The 10,550-nt window shown below is 41.3% G+C and overlaps 1 protein-coding gene across 1 annotated transcript; it reads left to right on the top strand.

The window, feature by feature from the left end:
• The first annotated feature begins 205 nt into the window (after window positions 1–205).
• On the top strand, window positions 206–1,718 carry LOC147641521 (uncharacterized). Its single transcript, XM_086812913.1, has 2 exons — window positions 206–840; window positions 969–1,718. The coding sequence occupies exons 1-2, from the start codon at window positions 328–330 to the stop codon at window positions 1,521–1,523; spliced, it is 1,068 nt and encodes a 355-aa protein (XP_086669039.1). The 5' UTR covers window positions 206–327; the 3' UTR covers window positions 1,524–1,718.
• Window positions 1,719–10,550: the final 8,832 nt, after the last annotated feature.

Genomic DNA, 10,550 nt, shown 5'->3' on the forward strand with positions numbered 1-10,550 from the left:
GAGAAGCGGCGCGAGAAATCTTAATCCGCTCTCACAAGCTTCTCGGCTTAAAAGCCGTCTTGCGAGAGAACTGACGGTGGAGTGGGTGAAGTGGGTGGGAGGGGGACCATGACTCACTGATGATTATGAAATCTTGATGCCCGCAAACTCCATATTAGATGCCGCTCTTACATGACTGCTGCTTTTATAAAAAGCAGAAGACGACGATGCTTAGCCACAAGTCATGGAGGACTCAGATAACACAGTAAACCCCTCTAGTAGCTTTCCATGTAGCGTCGCTAATTAGAGAAGCATGGGCGGCCCGCCACTTTTTGATCCAAGGTAGTCATGCTTCAGGATCCTCTTCGATTCGTGAATGGACCAGCAAACTGGCAATCCCATGCCTTCATGCAGAGCCGAACCGAAAAGCAAGATCAGTTCATGTCTCTAGCTCCTAACAATATCTATAGATTGAATAAGTCATCTACTTCACACATGAGCAATGTTGACGAGGTTTCGTTCTATGAGAGCAACTCTACCAGAAGTTGTCCTGCAACAGCGTCCCCTTCGACGGTGAATGTCTTGAATGACCATGGTTTTATGTTACCGAACAGGAAACAACAGTATTCGGGTCATCAATTGAATGCCACACCAGCTGAATCATCCGAAAGCAGTGCTTACACTCAGTCTCCTGATTCGTGCAAAAGGAAGTGCGATACAAGCGAAGGAGCAGCTGCTTCATGCTGCCGGGAAGAGGAAGCACACATTGTACGCGAGATCCCCCGTCTCTTCCCGAGGGCTTGTACGATCTGTGGCACAACCAAGACACCGTTATGGAGGAGTGGTCCAGAAGGTCCCAAGGTATACTCATCACGGTTTACTTTTATCCTCTTCTCGTCCCTGTATGTTGTTTGTGAAGTTGTTTTGTCTGTTACCTGTCGTATATTGTGTGTTTTTGAGCGTTTGTCTGTGGCCTTCGCGGTGTGCAGTCCCTGTGTAATGCCTGTGGAATCCGAGCCAAGAAGAACCGGAAATTGCAAGCTTTACAAGCTGTGGAAGAGCAACACTGCGTACTCCTGGGTGACCCTCGTTCCACTCCGAGCGCATCTCCTGTTCTACCCATGAAAAAGGCATCTAAACGCAAATCAACAGGAGTGTCTGCTGTATCAGACGTCGATCCGAGAGGAGATGAAAATCTAGTCATGAACGGGCGATATTGCCATTCACGCCTCAAGGGTAGTACTGTCACACCGACGTTGGTAAGTGTCCATGATCACAATATCTGCAGCGTCAATTACAATATCAATCTCAGCCCTACAGTCATTGATATTGAGGATCGGGGCAGCTACCCAACGTCGCCGGCGACGTCCCCTTCTCCGGCAAAGCGGAGTCCTTATCATCAAGTACGCAACTTTCCTTTAAAGCGTAAGAAGGCTAGTCCCCTCCCCACGCTATTCCAAACGGGTTCCATCGTTTTTTCCAAGGATGATGAGCACGCCGCTTTCTTGTTGATGGCCCTTTCTTGCGGACTTGTACTTGATTGATCAGTACGTACAGTGTACCTCGCCGCCGCCGCCGCCCCCTACAACAATCCTGAGTATATCACACAGCTCTTCACGATCTTGAGTTCGCATTCCCCTCGTCAGCACTCGATCACCAGCTTGTTTGAGCCGAAGGATCTCGGGTTCACAGCACTCGGTTATAATGGGGGCACCCCTCTTGTAAAAATTTGTCCTTAACGGGCTCCCTTTGTCGGAAAGGCTGGTGGTTGTCTTAATTTACGACTAAAGTCTGGTTAAAGTATGATTAATAATTCGGCCGTTTTTGTGTTAACCAAACATAAGCCAGGTGCTGGGAGAGAGAGAGAGAGAGAGAGAGAGAAACCTGCACTTCTGTCACAGCAGCTTGTGAGTTTACAGTAGCTTGGAGCATGTGAGAGCATGCGTCAAGTCTTTTCCACGGACAGCCGTGTACGCAGACTCAGTAATCCCCATGTCTTCATGTCAAATTATCTCCTTAACAGAAAGTACAAAATCGGACTAAAAAATAGCAAAGCAATGTGTTTCTTTCTAGGAAAAACAAAACGCGTCGCTTCACAGTTTTTTCTCTGTAATAGCGCGCAGCATTGTTTTCTTAAGCAGAAGGTCTGTAAGCTTTATGTTGGCAAAAGATATCTGTGGTCACGCAAAACCACCTATAGAAGCTATACAATTTCCATAGGGGGAGAGGATCATTTCGCTGCAAAATGATACGGCAGTCCATATTTCACCGGAGTCCATACTATACAAGATGCATCAATAGTCCAAAACGTCCAGACTCGCCCAAAGACATGTATGTTGATCAATAGCTAAGGCTCATTACACACACGAGAGAGCGCGGTTTCTAACGTTCCACACCCAAAACGTTGTGTGCCTTGTCTTAGCAGAGTCAAGATCTTACCATAGCTTTAGCTTTTGCCAAAAACAAGTTTGTCATACAATTGTTAATTGGATCTTCCTTTAAGTGCAAACATGCATTTTTACATGATAAGAATGTAAGTCAAAAACTTTTGGGTGTGGTTAAGTCAAAGACCTTTGGGTGTGGTTATGATGTTTCGAAACCAACAAAGAAAATATCAATCAAAGGAAGCTACTATCACATATTTGTCATTGATGATCACACTATAAAAGTGTGGGTATATTTTTGTCACAGAACTCTTTGCGAAAGGCCCTCTCTTCTTGGGACAAAGGCTGGTACATGTGTTTCCGTTTGATCTATAGTTTGATGTGAATGAAAGCCTCCAAAATACGTGTCTGGCGTGGGTAGAGATTATTGGACTTCCACCCTGGCTTAGGTCGGGTCTGCGGGATATTGCTAAATGATGAGGCTGGGGGTAGACAAGCTAATAGTTTGTGCATCTCTTGGAATTCTACCATTGATACTCCGAAAACTGTTGAGGTTGATTTAGGGGATTTGGGAATATTAGAGTTGGGTTTAAAATTTGGATCTTTTTCGGGAGCTTGTTTAAAATGGGGGGGGTAGATATATAGCTAAGAATTATGTAGAAAAGCTTCAGGGTTAAGTTGAGGAGGTAAGCAAAAATAACGTTAAAAATTTTGAGTCGGCTACTAGCTAGGGGTGGAAGCTAAAGGGAAAGGGGAAAAGCAGGATGGGGGCGAGGGACAGTCTAAAGCCTGGAGTGGGTCAGAGTAAAAGGGAAAAGTAATGTTACACAGGCTAAAGAGGAAGCCAGAAGAATTCATTCCAATTTGAGGGTAGAAGTAAAAGAAAGCAAATCTCAAGGTAGCTTGAGCCTTGTAATGTACTCTAATCCTTATAGCCCCTTGAGGGAAGAGGACAGTGGCCCTTCTTCGGTGCAAAGGTTGACTATCAAGTTGAGGAAGCTTGGAAAGGGATCCAGAAAGAGGAAGTGTCACCAAGGGAAGGTGAGGAAGTTGATATGGTCCCTGAAATGGATTTGACATGAATAAGTCATTGTGGGATTTTCAAGTTATACATGGAATGTAAAAGGGATTAAAGAATAAAAAAAGAATGCTTCTTTTTGGGGGCTAGTTAAGCAATGGGAGTACTCTGTTATGGCTATTCAGGAGCATAATCTTTTTGGTAATATCCTTACGCGGGATAGATTTAGGGATTGGGTGGTGATGTATGGGGAAGTAAACTCTGGGTACAATGGTGTTATGACCATAGTTAGAAGTGATCTTAATCCTAGCATTATAGCCAATCATCCTAATGGTAGGATTCTTATAGTAGAAATTTTGGTTAGGGGGGAAAGAATTTGGCTTACTAATATCTATGGGGCTCATAACCACAAGATTAGGAGTGAAATGTGGAATTGGATTGCCAACTTGAATATGCAGCTTCCTTGCATCCTTTTGGGTGATTTCAATATGGTTGAGAGACTAGTGGACAAATGTGGGGGAAGTACTATCCTAATGGGTAAGGAAAAAGGAAAATGGGAGGAGTTGAGAGGTAATCTGGAATTGGTAGATAGTTGGAACTTGAGGGACTGGAGGGATAATCCTGGGCATACGTATTTTAGTTTACAATATATTTCATCTTCCTCCAGAATTGACAGAGTGTTTTTCAGCCAAGCAAGCATCATGGGTCCCTCACACTCTGAGGGTCTCCATAGACTCTAGCATAGCTATCTCTGATCATATGCCACTAAAATGGAGCTGGGATACCACTCATGTGGGGAGGAACTTGAACTAATTCAGTTTCCTACTAGGAAGTTGAGAGTCAATAACCTTCTTCTTAGGGATGATTTGTTTGTTGAATACACAGAGGAAGCCATTGGGAGGCTGAAAAGGAGAGGTATGTCAGATGGATCATGGAGGCAATTTGCTAATGAAATGCAAGGCATCATCAGAGCTGTTGGCAAATTGAGAGCTGAGGAAAGGAGGCGAGAAAGGAAGATGTGGGCAATACAATTAGAGAGGCTACAAATTAAAAGACAGATTAAGAAACTCACTGCTGAGGAGACTAATCTTTACTTTAGATGTCAATCTAGATTAAAACAAGAGGATGATAGATGTGCTAGAGAGGAGGGAAACTCGGTTAAATGGAAACCCTTCAATAATAAAAGGAAACCAGAGAGCTGTCTTTTTAGACTTGTCAAAGGGAGGAATAGTAGAGAAGTGGTGGGGAGTATTTTGGATGAGAATGGACAACTACTAGAAAGTATTAAACAAATGGCTAGAAAATGGGTGGAGTTCTTGGGGTCTACCCTTAGCCTAAAGGAGGATTATTCTCAGAGGAGGTTTTAGGCATTGCCAGGGTTAATCAAACATAGTGTGGACCCTGACAAGGCTAGATGGCTAGAGAGGGATGTTGATATTGAGGAGTGTTGGGTTGCTCTCTTGAAATTGGGAAGGGACAAGGCTCCTAGATGGGATGGTCTTTCTATGGTAATTTTTATTGCCTTTTGGCCATCCCTGAAGGATATTGTTGGGGAAATCTGTAGAAAGGCCTTCAACTCTGGCAGCATGCATATGGACTTCAAAGAAGGGCTTGTGAAGTTAATCCCAAAGAAAACTACGTGCAATAGGTTTGGACATTGGAGACCCATCACACTATTGACTGTTGTTTATAAGATTTTTGCTAAGGTGATTGCTCTCAGAATTACCCTTGTTTTACAAGAAGTCGTTTCTAAGAAATAGCATGGGTTTATTAAAGGCATATCAATATATGGAAATATTTTTACAGCCATCTTAGGGAGAGATGTTGCCCTTAAAACACAGCAAAAATGTATCATGTTGTAACTAGATCTAGAAAAGACTTATGATAGGGTGCACTAGTCTTTTGTTGCAAGAGTGATCATGAAACATGGATTTGGAACCAAAATGGCAACATGTATTTACACCTTGACGATCTAGGGTGTGCACTCTAATGTTTTGTTAAATGGGAGGGTGGTTAGGGGGTTTGAGGTAAATAGATATGTAAGGCAAGGTTTCCCCCTTCTTGCTCTCCTCTTATTTGCTATTACTTCTCACCCCTTGGTGGTGTCTCTAGAAGATGCATGTAGAGGTGGGAGTGTCACTGTGTTGAAACTGAGATACAGTGAGCAATTGATTATACAATGCTTTGCTGATGATTCTTTATTGTTTCTGTAAGCTGATAAATAACAATATAAGACTTGCTTTGGCCATTGTACAAGATTTTGTTGTTGCCCAGATATAACATTCAAAAATCCAGAATTATAAGCTTGATTGAGGACAATGATTTTGACCTGCAGAGGTGGGGGTGTGATGTGGTTTAGAAAGGACAAGTTGTCAAACTGTTGGGAATCCCATTTGGGGTTGATGTTACAAACAAACAGATGATTGACTGAGCAGTTATTAGTAGATTTTACAAACAAACAAATAGATGATTGACTGAGCAGTTAGTAGATTTTTAGAAAAGGTGAGGAAATGGGAGGGCATTAGAGTGTCTTTCCATAATAGGATTTTAATTTTTAATGCTGTACTGAATGCTTATATTATGTTTTTATGCTCGGTTGATGGACTTTGGAAAGAGTCACTGGAAAAGGATAGTGGGACCTATCAGAGACTTTTTATGGAGGAATGACAGAGCTTCTAGAAGGGTTGCAGCCTGGTTGGCATGGGGTAACCTATCTGTTCCAAAAGAGGAAGGGGGCATTGGAATTTTGCATATACCTACTCACACCTTAGTAAGGGTTGCATTGATGCTTCCCAAATGTCTGCATCAAGATGAATTATGGTGGTAAGGGAATTAGTAGAACTGGCACTGGTTCATGCTAAAGGTATGTGGCAGGGCTTGGGGTGGAAAGATAAACTATTCTCCTTTGCTCCTCTAAAGTTGATAGGCTCCCCTTTCTGCAGGATGGTGTGCAAGAGGTGGAAGGATGGCTTGAGCCTTATGACCTCGGATGGGGGATGCAGAGTATCAAAAAATTCTATGCTCAGCCTAGGGATTTGGTGGACACATAAATTCAACCTCCCTTAGGGCTACTTGATACTAACTCTGTAAAGAAGCTGAATAATAAAGGTCTAAAGAGACTGAATGATTGTTGGGTGGAAAGAGTTGTACCAATTAACTTTGGAGTTCCATTTGTCTGCTAGGGACAGGGATCTGATGGCTCAGGTGCTCGTGCAAATTCAAAGTGGGTGGTGTTCCACTGCTGTAGATAAGTCATGCTGGATCAAGGAGGACTGAGCATGGTTTAATGGGATTAAGCTGGCAAATGGCAAAACTGGAGATCTGTACATTGAGTTGTTGAGAAAAGAAGAAAGCAATGTGGAGTATTGCAATAAGATTTGGAGAGTGAGTTGGAGTTCTCGCTGCTGGAAAAAGAGATGGAATTTGATGTGGGAGAGTGCGATACCTACTAGTAAATTTCAAGTTTTTCTATGGAGGGTATGTATGTGGGCTTTACCCATTGGATCTAAACTAGTGGATGTTGTCCCAGGTGTAAATCTACATTGGAAGATGGCAAACATGGTTTTTGGGATTTCCCCAGCCATCAGAGGTGCATGGGGTAATATTGGAAAGTGGGTTGAGCAATGCTTAGGAATTTAGGGCCACTGGGGTGATCAGATCCTTGGGAAATGGGCTTTCAATGATGAAGCTACAAAGATACTATTTAATATTATCAGAGCATGCTGCTTGTGGGAAATCTGGACCACTAGGAACGCTGTTGTTTTTCATAATACATCTCTTGTTGGTATTGATGTGATAGATGTCATGCATAAATGTGTATGTATGTGCTGTTGGTCTGTAATTAGTGTGAATAAGTTGAGAAAAGAGGGAATGGATCAGTTAATGTTGAAACTGCAGATGAGCATCTCTTGATTCATGCTTCTACTTGGGGAATCTTCAAGCATACTATAGGGAAACCTAACCTATGACTCATATTTTGCAAGTAAGTTTTATTGAGGGTTAGAAGACCAAGCTGCCCAGGTTTGGATGCAAAACTAGAAGACGTCACCTTAAAGAGAAACAAGTGGATTATACTTTTGTTACCTTAATAGAGAATCCTATGGGGACCAAACCTACAGTTAAAATCTGGTCTAAAAAGGAGAACATATTGGAAAAACAAACCCTGAGGGGGTGTACCACTCAGGTTATGATGGAGACTTGCATTATGCTTGGTTATCAAATCTCTTAAGAGAACTCTAGTTTTCTTTTGGAGGATGAGAGATGGACTTTGTTGTGAAACTTATTAAATGAAGTGAATTGTGAGAAGTAGAGGGCTGGTTTGAGAAAATTTTGGATGTAAGTGGTTCTGTGGTGTACTCGGCTTTCAGTTAATATATATGCATATTATTGATCCCCCAAAAAAAAGTGTGGGTATATTTCATGTGAGAGAAAAGTGAAGTGTTTACGAATTTTCAGAGATTCAAGGCTATAGTTGAGAAAGACAAAGGCATGCACATGAAATGCCTGAGTTTAGATGGTGGGAGAGAATATCTCTTTACTGATTTCAGTGATTATCTAATCAAGCATGGGATAAAGAGGTAGTTTACATGCAGGTAAACCTTGCAACCAAATGGGATTGCAAAAAGGAAGAATGTGCATATCGCAGAATTTTCATGTGCATTGATGAATGAGAAGGGAATGTCTCATTATTTTTGGGTTGTTGTAATTGTAGTATTTTTCCTGTGCATTGATGAATGAGAAGGGAATGTCTCATTATTTTTGGGTTGTTGTAATTGTAGTATTTATATCATGATTAGAACCCCACTACAACAATTTATGTCATATTACTTAAACATAAGTTTATTGGCAATGTATTGCTTATGTACATAAACCAGATGAGGTCAAAAGTAAATTGTCCCAAGTTAGAAAAAATATATCTTTATTAGATGTTATAACCCCACTTCACATGAGAGATTTGAGTGAGAAGGGATGTTATGTTTGATGTGATGAGTAGCTAGTATAGGCCGGTGAAGGATAGATTGATGTAAACAATAATATGGTTTCAACGAATGGAGAGCGGTAACCATCACATGTACTTAAGGACTAGGAGAGTCCTCTAGCAGTGGGTATTTGTAAGAAGGTTGAGGCAAAATTCCAAGAATTTTGACACATCATTTGGTGGTACTATAGGTACTAAAAATTCAACAAATTCACATGTATCGCTTACAGGAAAAGATAAGGTGAATAAGACTTCTATAATGCTACCAAGAGAAGGCGAATAAGCCTTCCATAATGCCTGATGCTACAACATGTCATTCCTTTACTAATAGGGACTATGGCTTAGAACAGAGACTTGATGAGGAGTTTGAGATCCCTCTTCCTATGCAATAAATTAACTTGGGATATTATTTTATGGTACATATTTTAGTGAGAGAATGCATACTTAAGAAAGTGTGCATTTAAACAAGAAAAATTTAGAGTCTAAGAAAAAACAATTAGATAAATAATTTTGGCCAAGCTAGCATACGCACAAATTTATTGGGGTCTTTTCATATGCACATGCACATAAGCATATGGGCACATCCACATAAGAACATGTGCACCCGAGCACATATTAGGGTTAAAAAGAAAAAAGATATCATTAGAAAATGTTGTGAAACAAATAATTAACTTAATTCATAAAAGATAATGAATTAAAAAAATCTCCATGTAAATATTGTTGAGATGTCAAGATCCACGAGCTAATACTTATGATATACCTGGGTGATCATTTCTGCCACTTACATCACTAGCATGTTTGGTAGGATGCTGACATGATAGATCTTCGCTAGTGATTCTACAACTGGACTACACTAGCTACTAGTCCACCACTGAGCTATGCAAGCTCACTCACTTAGCGTGTTCACATTATGGACCGCATGTACACAGTATTTTAGTACTTATTTTGTATTTCCATTATCTTTTGGTAGAACCCTTTTGTTGAATGAGAAGAAGATGAAGAACAATTTTCAGCCTCTCATCTGATGTGTTCTCTTCTAAGGATTGTGTGAGTGTGTGTATGCTTGCAAGAGCTCAAGGTCTCTTCTTCCCATATATTTTCATGGTATTAGATCCTGGTTTCATGCTAGAAAGCTGAGCAGCAAGCAAGAGAAGCACATGAAGCGATATGAGAGAAAGAGCTTCACCTATTCTTCCCCCTTTGTGTTGGCTACTACATCCTTGTTGTTGGGAGCTCTTCGAGAGGCACTGCCATCCATCCATTCATTCCCATCTATCTGATTCACATCACATCTCATCACCTCTATTCACATCCCATCCATCTATCTGATTCACATCACATCTCATCACCTCTATTCACAACTCTGATTGAGCCAGATATGTCTTCATGGGAGCGGAGCTGTAGGGCTACTACATCCTTGTTGTTGGGAGCTCTTCGAGAGGCACCGACAAACAAACTCTGATTGAGCTAGAGATGTCTTCATGGGAGCGGAGCTATAGGGCTACTATATTGTCCTTTAGAGTCCTTTGGACATCAATTTTGTGATCGAAAACACGTTTCGGGCACATCTTGATCAAATTTTCTGATGGAAAAAGGCTACTGGGACTACATTGAAGGTGAACACAAGGAGGCACCAGAGATACCTGAGATTAACCCAACTACTGTAGATGTAAAAGAATACAAGGATTGGAATCAAGGAGAAAGGAAAGTCATGTATTGGCTTTCTATTAGAATACAGGACACCATGATTGGGCATATACAAGATGCCAAGTCACCCACAAGGAGGCATGGGAAACCTTGGTGAAGTTGTATGAAACTAACACCAAGGCACGAAAGATTCATTTAAAGAATGAGCTTCATACTGTGGAGAAGAAAAACATGTCTATAATGGTTATGCCTTAAAGATGCAAGGGAATTGTGGAATCCCTTGCATCTATTGATGATGATAAGGTGGAAGTATGTCTACGTGGTCTCGGGCCACAATACAAGGCATTCAAGATGTCTATTCAGACTTGGGAGAACATTCCCAACTTTACAGATTTGGTGTCAATACTAATCATTGAAGAAAAGAGTTTGGGTGAAGACCAATATTCACAAAACAAAGGCAATTCAGAGTAACAAGCCTTATATGAAAAGATGCAGGGGGAAAGAGAGCTTGAGCTCTTGCAAGCACACACACACACTCACAAAA

Source organism: Cibotium barometz, chromosome 1, assembly GCF_041138505.1.
Source record: "Cibotium barometz isolate CiBa-2024 chromosome 1, ASM4113850v1, whole genome shotgun sequence".
Taxonomy (NCBI): domain Eukaryota; kingdom Viridiplantae; phylum Streptophyta; class Polypodiopsida; order Cyatheales; family Cibotiaceae; genus Cibotium; species Cibotium barometz.